At 44.9% G+C, this 23020-nt stretch overlaps 1 protein-coding gene across 3 annotated transcripts in view; it reads left to right on the top strand.

Annotated features, from left to right (window-relative positions):
• osbpl5 (oxysterol binding protein-like 5) overlaps positions 1–4035 on the top strand; it is a 48403-nt gene extending 44368 nt beyond the window's left edge. For all 3 annotated transcript variants that reach the window (XM_085411758.1, XM_085411757.1, XM_085411759.1), the window contains one exon: positions 2238–4035. In XM_085411758.1, the coding sequence (XP_085267884.1) occupies positions 2238–2373 (136 nt within the window). In that variant the 3' untranslated portion in view covers positions 2374–4035. The remainder of the gene's footprint in view (positions 1–2237) is intronic.
• Positions 4036–23020: the final 18985 nt, after the last annotated feature.

Genomic DNA, 23020 nt, shown 5'->3' on the forward strand with positions numbered 1-23020 from the left:
AGGGCAGTGACATAAAGCAAAGAGCCTGGGATAGACTGGAACCTGGGCCCCTGCATTAGCCTCTTTGCATAAGGGACACCATATGCCAAGCCCATGTTAATTATATCTGGTCCCCATCTGCGAGGTTGTATAATTAAGAGAAAACAGCCCTGTAAAAAGATGTAAGCAGATTGGTTTTGAAGTCATTTGATAATAATAATGGATTGGATTTATATAGCGCTTTTCAAGGCACCCAAAGCGCTTTACAATGCCACTATTCATTCACTCTCACATTCACACACTGGTGGAGGCAGCTACAGTTGTAACTACAGCTGCCCTGGGGCAGACTGACAGAAGCGAGGCTGCCATTTCGCGCCATCGGGCCCCTCTGGCCAACACCAGTAGGCGGTAGGGTAAAGTGTCTTGCCCAAGGACACAACGACCAGGACAGAGAGCCCAGGGATTGAACCAGCGACCTTCTGGTTACAGATGTGCTTCCCAACCCCCTGAGCCACAGTCGCCCCATGAGCCACAGTCGCCCCATAGTAGTAAATGAGTAGTAAATGTACAGCACAGTGTAATTGACTTTGCCTTTACACGTAACACAGCTTAGTCACAACATGTCATTAGACTGTCTCAGATAGTAACAGGTTTAAACTGTAGCAACCAACATATACACATCCACGGGAAAAAGAGAGGAAATGAGAGGGAGCACTATGTTTGTGAATCAAGTAAATCACCCTCTACCTGGTATCATCTCAAAAAAATATGTGAGCAAAATTCCACCTGGTCAAAAAGCCCAGGAGGCCAACAGCTGCGATCCACCACCAATCCTCCCGAGAGTAAACCAGCTACAACACATGTTACAAAGAATGGGAAAGAGACCCGGACACACATGTCTCATATCAACTACAGCCTGAGAGCCAGTGCTCTCTGAAACAATGTGATGCAAGACTTAAGGCAACAGAGCTCATAGCAGTGATTAAGAATCGGTGAGCTGCCTTAAATAAACACAAAAGCGATGTATAAGATAAAAAAAAATGTTAACAAAAACCGCTGAATGCTACAGGAGACCATCCAAGGAGCTCAGGAAGTGATGAAACAATTTATGTTCGGATGAAGCTGTAACTCATCAGAAGCACACGTGCATCCGAAGCCGCTGCAGAACTGTTTGCACAGTTAATTGAAAGGTTCACGTAAATGCACACGATACAACGCAGCTGACTGGCAGTGATGTGTGGGGAGCAAGCTGCTGTTCTGGAAAACATTAATGTGTTGCTTGGCAACAGTCTAGTCCCAGTCCAGCTGTGTAACTATTTGTGTTAATGGAGTCTAATATTTGCTTTAATAAACTATTCTTAAGTTTCACTTCTTAGTGTTATCTAATGAATCCCACGTACAGAACTGATGTGTTCCACCTACTCCAATCAAACATTATCAGCTTATGATGATAATATTATGTTTTCTGTTTTTTTATATTGATTTTTACAGTAAAATCCAAACATACACAAGAAATTCTTAAAATAAGAAAGAACACAGTGGTAGGAGTTATGTTTTACTGGTGGTGTTTATTTCTAATGCGACGACGACTTTAAACATTACAGCTTAAGTGAAATTAATTTTAACTTACTAAACTTCCTCTAGTAGTTGCAATTCCTGCAGTATAAAAGAGACTGCAGCATATTAGAACCGGGTATTAAGAACAGTTCCACATGTTCTCCATCACTAAATGAGTACATGCAAATTACCATGGTGATTTAGCCAGGAAAAGAGAGCCACTTTTATGGCACAGAAACTGAGATTTTATGCTTGCTAACCATTAGTTTTGTTTCGTGATACACCTCTCTGGAGCACTCGTGTAGATGTTTATGTACTGACAGATGTAGTGATGATTCAGGCACAACAAATAGCTGTAAGCATAGTTGTCTGTGATATAGTTTAATTGGAATTAAATGCTGGAAAAGTGCATTTATGCTTGTTTTTAGTAGGTGTTTGCATTTTCATTCATTGTTATCATATTTAGTTTTTGGCTTGTGACCCTTAAAACATATGCAGGATGTGACTAGAGCGACTTGGGTGTTCCTAAAGTATTCAGCAAATGTTTAAGAAAAAAAATCATTAAATGAATATGTATTATTTCCGACTTCAGTCACCCTGGGACATCTTGAGAAATGTAGGCTGGGATTCATGTTGTTTTTATGAATTCCTGTTGAAATTCGTTCAAACAGTTGTTGATCCTGATCCTTCTCTTCCTGCAGGAACCTGGTGGCTCTGAGTCGTCAGATGGCTCGTCAGAGGACAACAGACGACAGCGTGTCGCTGACAGGCCGTCAGTGTCTCATCCTCTGCGTTCTGCTCCTCTCCCAGCTCCTGCTCAACTACGTCTTCACCTGAGCCAGCTCCTCGAGGAAGGAGTTTCCCCACTGGCACTGATCTGGCATCGGAGTCCTCTAAAAAGCACAAACTCTAATTAACAGAGGAGGGCAGGGACCTCAGATCAGTGCTGGGAGGGCAACTTTGTCCCTTTCTTTTCACTTCAAGGAGCCTGGACCTTACAGCAATAAACACAGCCACCGCCTGTCAGTCATCAGCAGAGAGAAACGGCACCCCCTAGTGTAGCCAGACTGAAAGAGCACCGGCACCCAAGCACTTTGGACAGGAGAGGAGGACTGAAGGACGAGCACGGTTCAGAAGATTTCAAATAAAGGAAGAAATGTATGACTGAGAATAGTCTGAGAATGATTTAGTAAGAACAAATGACAGAGAGGATGTTTCACCATTCCTTAGTGTCTTTTATATTCCCCTGCAATACTGTTTATCTGTGAGTGTGCCTGTACACGTGTTGTCTGTACCTACAATAGGCCCTTTGGGCACAGGCAGATCACCACTTGGACTTCTTCTTCCCTAACACTCCAGATTTTTGGGCCTTAATGCTGAAGCCAAAATAAGAAAAAAACAAAAAACAAAACAAAACAAAAAAAACCAACCAGAAGAAATGCAAATGAAGAAGGAAACTCTTCTCACAGTGCAATTGTGTGTTTTGTATCGGTGTACACTAAAATGCACTCCGTCTTGTCTGCTATTGATCATGCATTTACCAAAACAGTATTTATAATCCGAAAGGACAAAGAGTACTTGTTTACAGGCAGCACTGCTTCTGTTTGTAGGAAGGAGAATTGGAACGAGGCAGGGCCGAGAGCCAAACTGAGTGTCTTTATATTTGTGTGCCTGTAGTGAAGTAACTGAAGGGATGATAGGACAACACCTATTGGTCTAGACCATGACACTAGTTTGTACAATCAGTTACATGAAGAAGCATGGAGAGGATGAAACAGAGGGAGTAAATACAGAGAGAGAGGAAAACATAACTAATACTTTGGCCTAATAGAAGGGGTTTGTGTGTGCATCTCGGACTTCAACATGTTCAAGTGACTGTTTTAGATGTAAACACTTAGTAATGAGTTGTTCTTTTTTTTAATCTTTTAATCAGTTTGTATATATTTGTCAGGCCGTCTATTTCAAAAAGAGATTTCAGAATGTATTTATTGTGTGATTAACTTTGATTTTCCTAATCTAAATCAGCTTGGACGACAGAGACCAGGGGTGACAATCGATCTCCCGGGGCTTGTGTAGGTTTGTCATTTTGTATATGTATTTGTGTGAGTGCATGTATGTGTGTGTGTCCGTGTGATGGAGCACACAAGAGCGAGGACACCTGTATGGCCACGCTAAACCAAGCCATGTCTGATGTTGATTTTTTACTGGTATATTAGTCCTTGAATTTGAGCCTCATCACCAGTACCAATCGGCACAGCAGGAGATGACGGACAAGCAGAAGAAGGAAGTCGACTCTTTGAATGCTTAATTTGTTTTTCTTTTCATTACTATCCTCTTTTCTACACTGCTGCCATGTTGTGGGATTCTACATGCCAGATTTTTTTTGTCATATGGAACAATGTGATGAAAACATGATGATTGCCTGTTTTCATTCATATCTGTTGACTACTGTAGCACTACAGTAAAATGTTTTAACCCTGCCTCTGCTTCTACCTCTCGTTAATATTTAAAATCATATCCAGTGATATTCACAGTGTTGCAAAATAGTTTTCTTTGCAATTCTCCCACTAGAGGGCGATGTTGATGTAGGTAAATACATTTCAACTGGGACTGTATCACATTTGCAAAGCAACTCCCTTTTATGTAACTAGGCTGAGCTGTCAGCCTGATAAATCTTTTAAATGACGGTGGAGTGGGGTCCTTCAAATATATAAAGCCTTTTATTCGGTCAGGAAAAGGCAAATTGTGACGCACATTGTGAGCGCAGCTCCTTTAATTTGTTACTGTAAAGCATATTTAAAATGATGCATCTCACCACAAATCAAAACCAAGGTCTCAGTTTCATCTTTAAGAGATTTCTTTGCTTCATTGTGTTTGGGAGGGGTACCAAAAACTTTGGGTCGCATCTGTGATAGTAACTATGTTCAGCCCTGAGCTCAGGCCTGAGAGTACAACTTGACGAAGTAGCTAGAAACCACGTGGATTTATATCTCTGCCACAGTGAAGTCAGTTACCCTCTCCAGTGAGGGTACCTGAATTGTTTGGGGTTCAAGAGGCAGGACTATTAAGCACTACTAACATAAAATCAATGTAATTTTTTTTTAAAACAAACAAATATCGGAATTACTTACTTAAAGGAAACTACGTTTGTTAAAATAGTATGAAAATACTAATACTGCTGTTGTGGTTACTGCTCAGAAATTAGTTTGATTTCTTCCGTTCGAATTCACTGCACATAATGCCAATTTAAAAACAAGTCTCAGTTGCTGGACAAAACAATTTGGTGTGCCTCAATGTGAAATAAACTTTTTGTCAATAATAATAATTATATCCATTTAAAAATCCCCTTGTTTGATAAGCCTACATCTAATTGTGCTGTTATAGCCATTATATTCCATATAGTACTATTTAAAAAAAAAAAAAAAAATAAATAGTGTCCTAATGAATTTCAAACTTTGAATCTGTGCTGATAATTTATTTTTCATTGTAGATTATTTGCTTTTTTTTTTTTTTTTTTTTTTTTTTTTACACATACATGGAGCTTTTGGGGAATCGGTGTATTGTTTAAACCTTAGTGGACACTTATTTGGTGAGACATATCTATCTAAATCTATACCTTGATATAGATATAGATATATCTATATAATTAGTCTCAGGATGTTTTACCAATAGTAATTACTAACCTCTGGGTGCCCCTCCCTAAGCCTGGCTCTGCCAGAGGTTTCTTCCTGTTAAAAGGGAGTTTTACTTTCCCACTGTAGCCTGTAGTGCTTGCTAATACATGGTCTTCAAATTGTTGTGGTTGCTGTTTGTTTTTGATATAATAATTTAAAAAAAAAGAAAATAGTAAGGTCTGTAGTCTGGAACAAAAAGTGGCTTTTGTGAATTGTCCATCCATCCGTCTTCTTCCGCTTATCCGGGGCTGGGTTGCAGGGGCAGCAGCCCAAGCAGAGAAGCCCCACACCTCCCTCTCCCCAGCCACCTCCTCCAGCTTGTCCACGGGAACATCAAGGCGTTCCCAGCCCAGCCAAGAGACCATGGCCTCAGATTCGGAGGTGCTGATTCTCATTTCCGCTGCTTCCAACTCTCTGTGAACCATGCCAAAGTGAGCTGGAGGCCATCATCTGATGAAGCCAAGATTTCGCAGACCAGGGGGCCTCTGCTAAGCATTCCCAGCACACCCTCACTATTAGTTTTGGCATGCCAGGTCTTTCCGGTGTCCTCCTCTGCCCTCTCATCCACCGGGAGAAACACAAACATACAAGCAGCAAGCCGAGAGGATACCAAGACACCCACCCCAGCCTGCCGCCTCTCACTAGGGTCAACTCCAGAGTGAGGCAGAGTCCAGCCCCTCTCCAGGGGACTGGTTCCAGAGCCTAAGCCTAATGTTGAGGTGAGCCCAACTATATCTAGCCGATACCTCTCAACCTCACGCACTAACTCAGGCTCCTTCCCCACCAGAGCGGTGACATTTCATGTCCCAATTGCCAGTCTTGGTAACCGGGAATCAGTACTGCCCACCGCCTGGCTACACCCAACTCCGGGTGGTGAACCTGCAGGAAGATGGGCCCATGTCCCTTTTTCAAGCTGTGCCCGGCCGGGCCTCATGGACTAAGACCCAGGCACCAGACTGTGAATCCCAGATTTCTCTGGGATTTTGTTTTGTTAAAAAATTTAATAATTTTGTTTAAACTGTGATAAAGAAATGGAGGGACTGAAAGTGTCTTGCTTGTGTTTTTGTCTAATATTATGTATTATATTGTGCTTTGGGTGAGTGCGGAGATGCAATCTAGTTGTTTGCTAAGTGTCAACTCAACAGATAAGAGACAGGACACTACTGGTTCTGCTGGAGGCTTCTTCCTGTTAAAAGGGAGTTTTTCCTTCCCAATGTCGCCAAAGTGCTTGCTCACAGGGGGTCATATGATTGTTGGGTTTTTCTCTGTATCTATGAAGCGCCTGTTGTGTTTACAAGGTTCTATAATAAAGGAAGAAAATTAGTACATGCTGTTACCCTGTCAGACCAGGGGTGCCGCTAATGAGGCTGGGCAAGAGAGAGGGGAGAAGAAGAAAGTACAGGGTGGGCCATTTATATGGATACACTGTAATAAAATGGGAATGGTTGGTGATATTAAAGTCCTGTTTGTGGCACATTAGTATATGTGAGGGGGCAAACTCCTCAAGATGGGTGGTGACCATGGTGGTCATTTAGAAGTCGGCCATCTTGGATACAACTTTTGTTTTTTCAATAGGAAGAGGGCCATGTGACACATCAAACTTATTGGTAATGTCACAAGAAAAACAATGGTGTGCTTGGTTTCAACGTAACTTTATTCTATCATGAGTTATTTACAAGTTTTTCTTTGTTCACAGCCATTGACATGTCGAAGAGGTTAACACGTGAGGAGCGGATCGAAATTGTGTTGATATCTGGTGAACGCAGTAACCGGGTGATTGCAGCAGATTTCGATGCAAGACACCCTACGAGACCACCCATCTCCCATGATACAGTCAGCAAACTGCTTGCTAAGTTTCGTGAAACTGGTTCAGTGTTGGATTTGCCAAAATGTGGATGCAAGAAAACTGTCACTAATGAAGAAACATCAGTGGCTGTCCTAGCTTCATTCAGCAAGAGCCCACAGCGTAGCACTCGCCGCATGTCACTGGAGAGTGGCATTAGTCGAACATCCCTTCGGTGGATATTAGCTACTCACAAATGGCACCCTTACAAACTCCAGCTACTGCAGCATCTCAACGAGAATGACCCAGATCGGCGCACAGAATTTGCAGAATGGGCAAAACAAAAATTGGAACAGGACCCTCAGTTCACGCAGAAGATTTTGTTCAGTGATGAGGCAAACTTTTATGTGAATGGTGAAGTTAACAAACAAAACCACCGCTGTTGGTCTGACACTAACCCGCATTGGATGGATCCCTCCAAGACTGTTGGAACAACAAAAGTGATGGTTTGGTGTGGTATATGGGGTACATTCTTCATCGATGGAAACCTCAAGGCCACTGGATATTTGAAATTGCTACATGATGATGTGTTTCCTCTTTATGCACTGAAGCTGGCACGTTCCCTGAGTTTTTCCAGCAAGATGGTGCACCACCACATTATGGGTGCCAGGTCCGAGCATTCCTAGATGATTGGTTGTCGTGGGCCAGTTGAATGGCCCCCAAGGTCTCCCGATCTGACCCCCTTAGACTTTTATCTTTGGGGTCATCTGAAGGCAGTTGTCTATGGTGTGAAGATGCGAGATGTGTAGCACCTGAAACTACGGATACTGGATGCCTGTGCTGGCATTTCTCCTGCGGTGTTGCTATCAGTGTGTGAAGAGTGGGAGAAGAGGGTTGCATTGACAATCCAACACAATGGGCAGCACATTGAACACATTTTATAAGTGGTCAGAAACTTGTAAATAACTCATGATAGAATAAAGTTACGTTGAAACCAAGCACACCATTGTTTTTCTTGTGACATTACCGATAAGTTCGATGTGTCACATGGCCCTCTTCCTATTGAAAAAACAAAAGTTGTATCCAAAATGGCCGACTTCTAAATGACCACCATGGTCACCGCCCATCTTGAGGAGTTTGCCCCCTCACATATACTAATGTGCCACAAACAGGACTTTAATATCACCAACCATTCCCATTTTATTACAGTGTATCCATATAAATGGCCCACCCTGTAGAGAGAGGTAAAAAAGATGGAGTGCCACTGTAAAGCCTGAAATAAAGTGTTGAACCCAGACGTCGCCTCCGCTGCCTGATTACAAACTGATGAAACTGTGACCCAGTATGTTGCCGCCCTCAGAGCATTAGCTGTGCCATGTGGTTTTGGAATAATGGAGGGTGAAATGATTCGGGATCAACTTGTTGCTAATGCTAATCTCAGTGTTGTTAAAGATAAATTGCTGCTGGAGGAGGACCTTACATTGGACAAGGCAGTTACTATTGACCCTGTGCACGAGAAAATGCTAACTTCCTGGTTTGAGACCGGATGTGGGGTTGTACATTTCCGGTAGCTTGACTTTGCGGTCAATCGCTACTGCGAAGATATACTCCAAAATCATGTCCAAAACTTGAAAACGGAAAGATCGCGTTAAGTTACAAAGAACAGAAGGTGGGAACACTCACCACTGTTGTGTCATAAAAAATCTAATGATCAATTTTGACGTTTAAAGAGTTTAGATCAATCAGTTGTTTACATCACTCAACACAAGCAGAACTGCATTACTGCATGCAGAAGACACATCGTCCACATTCAGAAGCACATCTCTGTATAGTGACTGGTCTTATGATTTAAACAGGCAAATGTTCAGCATTCAAACTACAGGTGAACTATAGTCAAACCAGATGTTTCCCCCGTTATGTTGATATCAGCAAGTCAAGTACACACCTACACAGCATGTCAACAAACCATGAAAAAAGCCACACAAAAAAATTAATGATTGCTGGTAAGGGTTTCTATACATTAGTATTTATGAAGGGTATGTTGTGACTTACCTTCAAAATTACAGCGGTCCCTCACTATAACACGGTTCACATTTCACCTTGCTGTTTCGCAGATTTTTTAGTGCAAGTTTGCATGCTTATTTTCCCTCCGTGACGTCTCTCCTGTACAGTACAGAATCGCTGCATCGATCGCTAGCAGTGTGACTCTGAAGTGCAGTACTGTATGTCCACGATGTCCACCAAACATTTTGCACCGTCAAAAAATAAAATTGGCTACTTGATTTCACCTATCGCTGGTTATTTTTTAGAACATAAGACCCACGATAAACGAGGGACAGCTGAGAAATATAACATTTGAATCCCTTTTCACTTTTGCTCTGAGGCGCGGGGAAAAAATATCGACAAGTCGATGAACATCATTTACAAATATATTGGGTAAATGCCCAAGACATCTATAGAAATGTCAATCGCCGCTTCATTCATTCATTTGCTTAACTTTTTTTGGACCGTAAACAGGGCGTGAATAGGACACCGGAAACAAAGCTCCCCATAGGAGTTTCCACACCGGAAGTAGCATATGCTAACGTGCACATAGTCAATTGCGTGTCAGGTGGAGGCTGCGGTCAAGAATGCTACACTCCTGTCTGCTGCGCCCACGGTCCAGACTGCTGCAGTACAAGCTGTGGAGGTGAAGGACGCACGACTTCGGGGAAAAAGAGGAGCGCGACCAGCTCAAGCTCGGGGACCTACATCTATTAATATGCCTGTGCACTAACACTTCCTGTTTTTCAGTCTGGCTGAGCACTTAGTTTGTGAGTCAAAAGTGGCCTTGCTCTACAAGCCTTCATTATTAAAGTACATAAAACAATATAATAAGAAAATAAGGATACTAAGGATATTAATTTCATGACACTTCCCATTATGCACGTTCTGTGTCATATAGTTTCGGGATCATTGTACAGGAGTTTTTCTACTAGATAGAGTGTACGTGGGATTTAAGGCTTTGAGAAAACTTTTGAAACCTTTGTCCTCCACAATGGAAAAAGGCGGGAAATCAGTGGCAATCATATTAGCCTGTCCCGTTTTGATCTTTTGCCATCAGAATTATTGTCTAGAGGCCAAGAAAGATGCCCAATGGATTTACTTTAACAAATGGACCATCCCGGCCTTGCCGTATTGGTCCATTTGATTGACCTTTGTTTTTATTGTTTATTTTATTTTATTTTCAGTTGTTACAAACAGGACAGACATGACTGAGGGAATGGAAAGGGAGAAAGAAAGAGAGGGAGGGAAAGAAAAACAGCGGGGAAGCACTAACGGCTAAACTTCCAGTCCACATCAAGTGTCATTCACTATCAGCACTCATTGATTCTGGAACAGAATAGCACTTTATTTTATTTTATTTTATTGATTAGCATTCAAATATCTCAGTGAAGACAGAACAAAGATCTACCACAAAGCAAGAAAGCATGAGACAAGGCTAATCAAAAGGTATTGGCTGAAGCATTTGCTTATTACGCCAACCCTTTTAACAAAAGATCTTTTTGCATGCAGCTCCTGTACACAGGGCTCGAAGCAAATAATAAAACAAAGCAAAAACAAAACAAACAAACAAACAAGAAAAAAAAACTTTCCACCTTAGATAAGTAACTACATCAAAGCAAAAGAATCAAGAGTTGTTGTTTTTTTGCTCTTTTCATTCTTGATTTATATATTTTTCTAATACTCTATTTTTAAACATGTTTTTAAACAAGGAAAATGAACTACACCTTTTTAAATCACTGTCATAACTATTCCACAGGTTAACTCCTCTAACAGAAACACACCTCTGCTTTATATTTGTCCTTATCTTGTTTTTTTTTAAAGAAATTTGTTCCCCTTAAGTCATATTGACTCTCTCTGACTTTGAACAGCTTCTGAGTACTGGGGCAAAGCAAGTTATTTTGTGCTTTATACATTATCTGTGCCCTTTTATATTCAACTAAATCATAAAATTTCAGGGTATTCAGATTAATAAACAAAACGTTAGTTGGTTCTATATAGTTTGATTGGTTTATAATTCTTATAGCTCTTTTTTGTAACTTGAAAATAGGAAGAGTGTTCGTTTTATATGCATTACCCCATATCTCCAGACAGTAAGTCATTATTGACTCTGAGTTAGTAAAACAACTGTATTGCCGTGGAACCATTGCCTTACGCATCACGGTCTTATCTGAACAGCGCCTCCCCGACATCACGCATGTTACTGAACCGCTCACCCTCACCCTGTCTGGCTATCATTCTGAGGAGATTTGTTTTTCACGCCACCCACACACCGCTAGTTCTCGGGCATCCCTGGCTCCAGCAACACAACTCCCTTATTAATTGGCAGAAAGGGTGCATCACTGGCTGGGGGGAAGAGTGTCATATGACCTGATGGGCGATCGTGGCTCAAGAGTTGGGAGTTCGCCTTGTAATCGGAAGGTTGCCGGTTCGAGCCCCGGCTTGGACAGTCTCGGTCGTTGTGTCCTTGGGCAAGACACTTCACCCGTTGCCTACTGGTGGTGGTCAGAGGGCCCGGTGGCGCCAGTGTCCGGCAGCCTCGCCTCTGTCAGTGCGCCCCAGGGTGGCTGTGGCTACAATGTAGCTTGCCATCGCCAGTGTGTGAATGGGTGGATGACTGGATATGTAAAGCGCTTTGGGGTCCTTAGGGACTATTAAAGCGCTATATAAATACAGGCCATTTACCATTTACCATGCCTTAAGGCTGCCTCACCTCCTAGCACAACAGTCTCTGGTCCAGAGCCACCACAGTCTTCCAATTTAACTAATGTACCTGTTTACCACGATCTCGCAGAGGTTTTTCAGAAGGACCGGGCCCAGTCTTTGCCACCCCATCGGCCCTACGACTCTGCCATAGACCTGCTACCAGGAGCTCCTTTACCCACCAGTCGCCTCTATAGCCTCTTGCTGCCGGAACGGGAAGCTATGGAGAAATACATAACTGAATCCCTCGCTGCCGGCATAATCCGGGCCTCTTCATCACCCATCGTGTAGAAAAGAAGGATAAGACCCTTCGACCCTGTATTGATTATCGGGGCCTCAATAACATCACGGTCAAAAATAAATATCCACTGCCTCTGCTCACATCCGCTTTTGAACTTATCCAGGGAGCAACTGTATTCAGTAAACTGGACTTAAGAATGGAAGACAGAATTCAATACCCACCTCGGACATTTCGAGTACCTTGGTATGCCTTTTGGCCTCACCAATGCACCTGTAGTCTTCCAGGCTCTGGTCAATGATGTACTAAGAGACTTTATTAACCGATTTGTGTTTGTCTACCTAGACGACATTCTGATCTTCTCCTCTTCCCAAACTGAACACGAGGCCCAGGTCCGGCTGGTGCTGCAACGCCTTCTCGAGAACCGGCTGTTTGTCAAAGGCGAGAAATGTGAGTTCCATGTATCCACTGTCTCCTTCTTAGGGTACATCATAGAACAAGGAAATCTCCGACCCAATCCTGTGAAGGTAAAAGCTGTAGTGGACTGGCCGGAGCCAAACAACCGTCGCCAGTTGCAACTAGAGATGGCACGATACCACTTTTTTATGTCCGATACCGATACCGATATCATAAATTTGGATATCTGCCGATACCGATATGAATCCGATATAGTGTTTTTTAATCAACAAAACTGTTTTTTAAATATCTTGCTGCATTTTGTATAAGTTCATACTCAAGTTTAAAACAACTACACTAAAGCTATTCTGTTATACCTGTATGCAAAAAAAAAAAAAATTTCATAGTTCAGCAATACTGATCAATCTAATAAACTTAAACCTACACCATCCTCCCTATTCTGGTATTTTAAAGAGTACTTAGCGTAAATATTAAGCAACCTAACTAATAGGGTTCCAACTCCCAGCAACAACAAAAATAAATAAATAAAAAATAGGGAACCACCCCTCACCCTCCACCTCATGATGCTTAATCGATGTAATCAACCTTAATTTGATGCAGTGTGAAAAAAAAAATGCACAGAAATCAATTATTTTTCAAGAAATATTAAATATATTCAACATCTTTCTTCAACAAAATTGCAGACTGCACAGATGGTACCTTCCCAAAGGAAAAAGTACTATAGCTTACTAGGGTATATATATTAGACTTAATAGTCACTATATACAGTAATTGACTTCTATTCATTTTACATCAAATTAAAACTTTGGGTGTCAGATAATTATTTATTAAAAGCTCGACATTTTAAATGAGAATAAGAAAGAAAAGTATGTCTTTGTGCCCCCTTTTCCCTGTTCATGCCCTATCGGCCCCCCTGGCTAAACTTTGCTAGATCCGCCCCTGCACAGTTACCAGCGTCAGCTGCGTAGAAAAAGATCCTCGAGTAGAAAGTAATATTAAATACATTCTAACAACAGCTGATCAAGCTTAAACGTGCTGCTGTTGTTCAGCCGCTGGTTTCCTCTTTCTGGTGCAAAGTGGGCCAAAAACAAAGAAGAGAGACGGAGTCCCGACAGAAAAGCCGATCAGCTGATCATTAAGCAGTTTCATGATTGAAGTAGCAGCGAGAAGAGGCAGTCGCTTGTTAAGCTTAACGCAGGAATGTTTTACAAACATTCAGAGATGGACTTACACGCTTGCTTTACTTCTCTCTGGGATAACTTTGTCGGAGATGAAATGCCGGGTTGCTAGCGAAGCTCCACATGCTATCCAGACCACCGACAGGTCCCGCATGCCACAGCCGCTCTATCACGTGATGCATACTGCTCCGACGTTCTGAGGTGAGTTACGGTGTGTTGCAAGTTTTGTGAGGTGCTTTCGTGATATTTAATGGATCGGATTACATTTTTTATTTTTCTCCGATATCCGATCCAGTAATTTAGGTCAGTATCGGACCGATACCGATACGTAATATCGGATCGGTCCATCTCTAGTTGCAACGCTTCCTAGGCTTCGCCAACTTCTACAGGAGGTTTATACGGGACTTCAGCAGAATTGCCTTACCATTAACCCAGTTATCCTCTCCCAAGATTGTTTTCCAGTGGAATGACGCCGCCCAATCAGCCTTTCAGGAGTGCAAGAAATGGTTTGCCTCAGCACCCATCCTGTTCCAGCCTGACACTACTCTTCGGTTTGTGGTAGAGGTCGACGCATCTGATTCGGGGGTGGGGGCCGTCGTCTCCCAACAGAAGGAAGGTAAGCTGCACCCCATGCCTTTTTCTCCCGTCGTCTCACCCCTGCAGAACATAACTACGATGTTGGCCGAGAGCTGTTGGCGATCAAGCTCGTCTTAGAAGAGTGGCGGCATTGGCTGGAGGGCACCACTCAACCCTTCGTTGTCTGGACAGATCACAAAAACTTGGCCTACCTCCAATCAGCGAAACGTCTCAATGCTCGACAAGCCAGGTGGGCTCTATTTTTCACTCGCTTTCACTTCTCAATCAGACCCGGTTCCCAGAACGTCAAGCCTGACGACCTCTCCCGTTAGTTCTCCGCTGCTGAAGACAAGGCACATCCTGGCCCCATCCTGCCGGCAACCTGTACTTTTTTTCTTTGCCTGTCCCATTTGGTTCTTTAGCCGTCAGAATTGTTGTCTGAAGGCCAACAAGGATACCCAATGGATTTACTTTACCAAGTGGATCATCACGGCCTTGCGGTATTGGTGCATTTGATTGAACTTGTTATTATTCATTTTATTTTATTTTATTTTCAGTTGTTACAGACGGGACAGACATGACTGGGGGAAAGGAAAGGGAGAAAGGAAGATGAAGGAAAAGAAAAACAGTGGGGAAGAGGGACCGTGAGAAAGGGCACTTAAAAAGAGAAAGAAAAAAAATCTCCTCGATCACCTGTTGAGAGAAAAAGAAAAGGAAACAAGCAACATAATAAACACAGCACCACGCATTAAATACTAAATATTGAATGTTGTTGTGCAGCACACAGGACCGACAGCGCACAATGTGTTTTGAGGTAGCAGCTAAGAAAGGTGTAGTTTATGTCTATGAACAGTGAACACCCGTGTGCACACCTGTGTGGATCAGCGTGCTTGTATTCAAAAGGTTTCCCCATGTAGCGGTCTGCTAGAGGGTGTAGGGAGCCATGGATGTCTAAGTTGTGGAATAAAATTGAGGCACAGGTGGCCAGAAGGGGACAGAGGAAGCGGGGGGGGGGGGGGGGGGGGGGGGGGGGGGGATGCCTCCCCTGCACCCTGGTGACACACCTGCATCCCAGGGCCCTACTTGTGTGGGTGGGTGTGGTGGAGCGGGAAGAGGGAGGCAGTTGGGGATGGGGAGGAAAAGAATTGAGGGGCAACAAGCCCCTCCCTGGGGCCAGCTCCCCCACTGACCCCAGTAAGCACCCCCGTCCTCCGGCACCCACCAAGGGAAGGGGGCCCAGGCCCATCCAGACCGGGGTCTATGGCAGCAGCACCGCCAAGCCCCACAGGACCCGGGGCAGCCCACCCAACCCCACCGCAGAGGAAACTGTACCCACCCCAACATTCAATAATCTCCCAGACTACACAGGACAATAGACACCCAGGTTAAGTTTATTCTCCACCTCTGCTATGACTGTCCCCCATCTGCAGAGTGGACTCCTGCAAGGATGGAACAACCTCCCTGCCAGTTAAAGAGCCCCCCAGTTAGGCCACTGCACCAGAGGCCCCCTGCGCCAGGGCTGAGCACCAGTGCACCCACCCGCCCACAACCTCAGCGACACACCAATGAGGACCGAAGCCCCCAAGGCCCAGCCAGAGCCCTAGCACGGAGGCGACGCACCCCCGAACCCCAAGCACCTGCCCCGGATCCACTCAGCCAGGCTACCAGGCCAGTAACCTACGTCCGCCAGCACAGACCCTCTCCCAGCCCTGCTTCACGCGGCCATGAGGAAAACACCTTCTAAGAGCAATCAGGGCCACTAACCAGGTTATGACCACAATCCCCAGGTTAAGCCCTCCAGGGATAACATCCCTAGGGTTTTCCCAGATGCCCTAAGCCCGTCCCAACCTCCACATCAAAAACAATAGCGAAGGCGGGACGAAACCACGACCCCCTCACCTAGGTGATGGAGCCGATCAAAGGAGCCCAGAGGGATTGATCTAATGTGGTGGCAGAGGCTGTATCGAGACTAATGTGATCTATTAGATGGTTTCTATATTGGCTAGAATTAAGATTATTTTTATTTTTCCAGTTCAAGAGGACCGTTTTCTTGGCAATGCGTAGGGCAGTAAAAACCATGTGGACTGTATTAGTTTCTGTAGTGACATCATCCAATTTGCCCAGCAAGCACACTAAAGGGAAGGTTGGAATTTTACATTTCAGACACTTTGACGTCTTCACATATCTCGTGCCAAAACCTCTGAACTGGTGGACAGAACCAAAGAGTGTGAATGTAATTGTCTGGTGTTTTGCCTTGACAGTGTGAGCAGTTGTTGGAAGCCCATCTGGAACATCCGATGACCTGTATAGTGTACTCTATGTAGTATTTTGCATTGTATTAATTGCAGACTGGGATTTCTAATCAATTTAAAGATTTTTAAGCATACCTGAGACCAGAAGTTTTGGTCTAAGCTGACTGACAAATCTGCTTCCCACTTTGCAATAGGAAGGGATATTGATTAATCTATTTTAGAAAGTGTTCTGTATATTTTAGACAATAATTTAATTCAACTTGACTGAGGTTAAATTTGTTTTTTATTATGGATTTAATTTGTTGATATTCTAAAAATCTTTTCTTGTTGATCCCATATTGTATAACTGGTCTGTTAAACGGAATAAAGTCTGTTCCTTCTAATATATTGTCATGTACTGGGCTTTACGGCTTTACGCCACTAGGACCTGCTCTGCGGCAGGGGGCTGTCTATATCCTGTTCTATGTCTTAGCTGACACACACGTTGTTGAGCTGTTATAACCCCTGCTGGATGCACGTTCAATAAAGCAGCGTCACAAGAAAGCAACCGAGTGGTCATTCTACATGGTGTCAGAAGTGGCCCGGACCATCGCCGAATAACGCCATAGGGGAGAAAACAGCAGAATGGCTAAGTTTAATCCCCCGACGGGCTTCCCCTTCGATAAGCCGACGGAATGGCCCGACTGGAAACAGCGTTTCGAGCGCTACCGGATCGCAACGAAACTCCACAAAGACGAAGGACAGGTACAGGTGAGCTGCCTAATCTATGCGATGGGAAATGAAGCAGAGAACATTTACAAGTCACTCACCTTCTCCGCCGATGAAAGTCGTGACGACTTCGCCGTCGTAATGAGGAAGTTCGACGAGTATTTTTTCCCGCAGCGGAACACGATACATGAAAGAGCATGTTTTCACCAGCGAGTCCAGCGGCCAGGCGAAACGGCGGAGAGTTTTATCCGAGCCCTGTATGACCTCTCAGAGCACTGTGAGTTTGGTGCATGTAAAGAGGAAAATATCCGCGATCGTATTGTGGTCGGGATACGAGACAAGGACCTCTCCCGCAGGCTACAGCTGATGAAGGACCTCACGTTGGCACAAACGACCCAGATCGTCAGACAGTCAGAGGAGGTCGCAGCGCAGGTCAGCTTGCAGGGAGATGCGGGAGGCTCAGTACAGGAGGTACGGGATAAACGGAAAAGCATGGACTGGAAATCACAACAACAGCGAGGTAGGCTACCCGCGAAAACAAAATGGGCGGGGCGTGACAAAAAATGCGGTAAATGTGGGAAGACACAGCATGCCAGGGATGAAAGGTGCCCGGCAGCAAAATCTGTTTGCCATGGATGCCAAAAAATTGGACACTGGGCCAGGGTGTGTCGTAACACCAGATCAGTGAATGAGGTTACAGAGACAGAGAAAAGAGAGCAGGCCTCATATTTTCTAGGCTCAGTGTGTAATGCAAACGGAAATAGTGAAGCATGGACTGTGCAGCTACTGCTAGACTCTGCCCCAATAGAATTTAAGATTGACACAGGAGCAGATGTCACTATCATAAATGAGGACATGTTGCACACTCTTGCTCATAAGAGAACGCTAGAGCCTTCAGATCGCCCTCTAGATAGCCCAGGAGGAGAGCTGCTATGTCTCGGTTACTTAAAGGCCACAATAAGTTATAAAGGCAAAGACTACCTGTCCAAGGTGTATGTGGTTCGTGGACACAGAGTCAGCAACCTTCTCAGCCGCTTCTTGTCAGTGCAGATGAACCTGGTGAGAAGAATTGATGAAGCAACGATCACACCCACCAGGAACCAACCACTTTACGGTGAACACGGAACACTAAAAACTGAGCCAGTCAAAATTCAGTTAAGGGACGATGCTGTGCCATACGCGGTGCGTACGGCACGCCGTGTGCCTTTCCCCATGCTGCAGAAAGTGAAGGAGGAACTACAAAGAATGGAGAACCATGGTGTCATTGAGAGGGTGACCCAACCTACCGAATGGTGTGCCCCAATGGTGCCTGTCTTGAAGAAGACCACAGCAAAGGCCAGGATCTGCGTTGATCTGACAAAACTGAATAAGTCTGTCAAAAGAGAGCGCTATATCTTGCCTACCACTGAGGAAACGATGTCCAGGTTGAGTGGGGCAACGGTCTTCTCCTCGCTGGATGCAGCCAGTGGATTTTGGCAGATCCCATTGCATCACGAGAGTTGCAAACTAACGACATTCATCACGCCATTTGGCAGGTATTGCTTTAAGAGGCTGCCCTTTGGGATAACGAGTGCACCAGAGATCTTTCAGCGAAAGATGTTGGAGACCTTAGAGGGGCTCGAAGGTGTGGAGGTCTTTATGGATGACATCCTGGTCTATGGGGCCACCATGGAACAACATGACACCCGACTTGAGAAGGTGCTGCAGCGCATTGAGCTAGCAGGATTGAAGCTCAACCGAGAGAAGTGCTCCTTCAGACAGAGCCAGCTTCGCTTCCTAGGGCACCTGATCGACCATTCTGGGGTCAGGCCAGACCCTGAGAAAGTGAGCGCCATTCTTCAGCTGCCATCACCAGAAAATGTGCAAGAGCTTAAACGGATCCTAGGAATGGTTAATTACCTGGGCAGATATATTCTTGCTCTTGCCACAATATGCCAGCCACTGTACGAGTTGCTTAAAAGCAAAAACAGTTGGACCTGGGATCACCCACAGCAGGCAGCCTTCGAGAACATAAAGAGAGCGCTTACATCAGCACCCGTTCTCGCCTTCTATGATGTCAACAGACTCACAGCCGTATCTGCCGACGCCAGTAGCTACGGGCTTGGGGCTGTGCTGCTTCAGCTTCATGGCGCAGAGTGGAAACCTGTTGCCTACTGCTCTAGACGCCTCACGGAGGCTGAAACACGCTACGCACAAATCGAAAAGGAGTGTTTGGCAAGTGTTTGGGCCTGCGAGAAGTTTGATAAGTATCTATGTGGCTTAGATCGCTTCAGGCTTGAGACCGACCATAGACCTTTGGTGCCCCTGGTCAATAGCCGGGACCTTGACAATGTTCCATTGAGGTGTCAACGCCTCCTGATGAGGCTCATGAGGTACAAGCCGGAGGCTGTCTATGTCCCTGGCAAAACGCTTGTCATCGCCGACACGCTGTCACGGAGTCCACAGACTTGGGCTGAGGATGACACTAGCACTCACAGTGAAGTGGACTGCTACATAGCCACCGTGTTACAGGGCATTCCAGCGTCCCCAAGCCGAATGGAAAGCATTAAAGCAGCCACTGCAACGGACGTTGAACTACAGACCGTCATTACGTACATTCGCAGGGGTTGGCCTGCACACGGAGCTAGTGTGCCATTGAACATTAAAGCGTACATGAAAGTGAAAAACGAGCTATCAGAGGCTGACGGCCTGGTTATACGAGGCTGCAGAATTGCCATTCCAAAGTCGCAGAGAACAGCCATTCTACACAAACTACATGAAGGGCACCAAGGCCTCACCAAGTGCAGGGATAGGGCTAATTCATCTGTGTGGTGGCTGGGGCTCTCCACTGAGTTAAAGAATGTAGTGCTGCAGTGCCACACATGTCTGGCCCAGAGGCCAACACAGACAAAGGAGCCGCTCATCCCCACACCTTTGCCAGATCGTCCATGGCAAAGGATAGCCCTGGATCTCTGTGAACACAACCGGAATAATTACCTCGTTGTGTCGGACTACTACTCACGTTTTCTGGAAATACTTCACCTACCATCCACGACCAGCGGCCAAGTTGTTCAGAAACTGAAGTCGACCTTTGCTAGGTTTGGGATCCCTGACGTGGTGGTGAGTGACAATGGCCCTCAGTTCTCCAGCTCTGAGTTCCAGGCCTTAGCGAGAGAGATGGATTTCGCCCACATAACGTCTAGTCCCCACCACCCACAGGGAAATGGTCACGCGGAAAGGGCAGTACAGACTGCAAAGAAAATCCTCCGGCACGACGACCCACTGATGGCGCTAATGTGCTTTAGGTCTACTCCCTGTGCCACTACAGGCTTCAGCCCAGCGGAACTTCTTATGGGGAGGAGGATCAGGACAACCCTGCCTACCTTGGAGAAGAATCTTCGACCTAAATGGCCAAACAAAAGAGAAGTTAAACGAAGGGATGCTGGTCAGAAGGCCAAGCAGGCGTTCTACTTCGACCGCCGCCATGGTGCTAGGCCCCTACCTCCACTTCATCCAGGGGATGCTGTCCTAACTAAGCTGGACCAGGAGAAGGCTTGGACAACACCGGCCATCATCTCCAAGGAGAGCGTCACTCCGAGGTCCTATCTCGTTGCCACACCCCAAGGTGCGATGCTGCGACGTAACCGCCGCCATCTCCGCCTCGAACCTTCTCCACGGGCTATGCCACAACCCCTTCCAACACCCACTGTGGACGCTGAGGAGCCGCCACAGTGCACTGGTGCGTCCACTCCAGAGACCCCACATTTGGCCCCTAGTCTTGCCCCAACGCTCGCACCCACTCACGCTGACGTACCGACTCTGCTACGCACGAGGTGCGGCCGGGTACGTAAGCCAGTCAGCAGGCTGGATCTATAGACATTGGGGTGATGGGACAGAAGGAAGGACTGGGGAGTGGGAATGTTGTATTGTTGCTGTTTTGCACTTATGTTTTCAGCTGCAACCAATACTGCTGTTACCTGGTTGAGTTAATTACCTTAAAAGTTTGCCATGTTTCATGGGTCCTGGTTTGTGGACACTGCCCTTCAGGCTGACAGTACGCCATTTGTGCTCGACCATAAGAGAACCGCCCAGAGGCTATTATAGTGTCGCATGTTATCATTGTGTCATTGCTGTTCTATTTGGGGTTTGTTATTGGACATAACATGAAAAGGGGGGAGATGTCATGTACTGGGCTTTACGGCTTTACGCCACTAGGACCTGCTCTGCGGCAGGGGGCTGTCTATATCCTGTTCTATGTCTTAGCTGACACACACGTTGTTGAGCTGTTATAACCCCTGCTGGATGCACGTTCAATAAAGCAGCGTCACAAGAAAGCAACCGAGTGGTCATTCTACATATATGTTTCAAGTATTTAATTCCTTCACAACTCCAATCTGGAAAATTAATCATATTGTTTTGTAATATGTCAGGGTTGTTCCAGATACATATGTATGTATGTATCTGTTTGACGTTGAAGGGGCGTCATTAAATTCAAACCCTGATGGTATAAAATATCTGCTTATGCTTTGATTAGTCGAAGATCAATTGCTGTCTGCGTACGGTGGTGATCTTCCCACGCGTGTGTTCATTAAAATCAATTGTTTGACGAAGCTCTTCTGGACCATGGTTGTTTTTACTCTCCTCCTCAATATTTGAACCCTTAACAATGCCCTCTGCAGCTCTCCACCTTCCCTGAAAAGATGTCTTTTTTGTACACTTATGCAATTAATAAGGGGACGCAAGAACTCTCTAATGTTGGTCGATAATGTTGACAGATAATTGGAGATGACAAAATCTGCTCTACACAACTGCTCTGTAATCAGAATTTCTGTGTTTTGTTCAACAATTAAATCCTCCACAAAGACTTTTATTTATAGAGCCTCAATTTTATTGTCACAAAGAGACGGAGAATGGTTGTTCCCCTTTAGCACTCGGTTCTGGAGTTTACCCTTTACAGCATCCAGGCCTGACATTAATTGTTTACCGCTGTGAGGTGGCACAAAATCTGAATGCTGCTGAGTTTAGATGTGTGAACTGCTGTGGCGCTAAATGACAGAACACTCACTAAACTTATGAGATGCGTCTTCTGTGTGTAATCGAGAGCTCGAAGTCTCGAACTCTCTTTTATTTCTGCTTCTTTTTTTCAGTCTTTCTCAGATTTATTTCTTTTGTCTAGTCTGTCTGGCTCTCCTCTCATTTCTTCTTGTCATGTCTCCACACGTTCATACATGCACAGTAAAGCCTTTCTACAGTTCTGCACAAAAGTCTGTGTTCAGTGGTGAGATGCACCCATCGGCCCCTGCTGACACCTCTGTACTGGTGATATACACCACACCACTACAATGTAACCTACTATAATAATGCTGTTGACATGTGGTCACTCTACAGGACATGCTGACATAGTTAACACATATGTGTGCTCCTGCTCAGAGGTAAACCAGGGCAGCTATATTTTTCCATAAAGCTAGATTTAATCTAGGCCGTTAACTTTTAATGTTAGCATCTTGGTGAATTTTAAAGCACAGAGGCTTTCGTTTCTGAGAAAACATTTTCTGCTGTTTGACAGCTCAGTACACCCCCCTTGTGTTCAAGTCACAGACCACTGCCTTTCCCCAGATTTACATTTCACCTTACATTTGCACAGCCTACTTTACCTACTCATTGAATAATGAGTCTACCCTTCTCTTATCCCCGTTTACACTGAAACAATACATGAAAAACCTTTCACTGAGACTCTGGATAGGACTTTTGTGAAATTGCATCATGTGTGTGATGGTTTATAAGCTAAGTTGTATAAAAAATAAAAATTAAAACCACCTGAAGCTGCATCGCTGTATCACTTCTTTAGTAAAAGTTCATGCAAAACCATAGAGAGAGGCTGTGCCCTGAAACGAGGCGCCATCTGGTGGTTAAAAGTGGGTCTCAGGCTCAGA

This window comes from Rhamphochromis longiceps, linkage group LG7 (assembly GCF_057381845.1).
Source record: "Rhamphochromis longiceps isolate RC_006_pf linkage group LG7, R_longiceps_female_GT1.1, whole genome shotgun sequence".
Lineage (NCBI taxonomy): Eukaryota > Metazoa > Chordata > Actinopteri > Cichliformes > Cichlidae > Rhamphochromis > Rhamphochromis longiceps.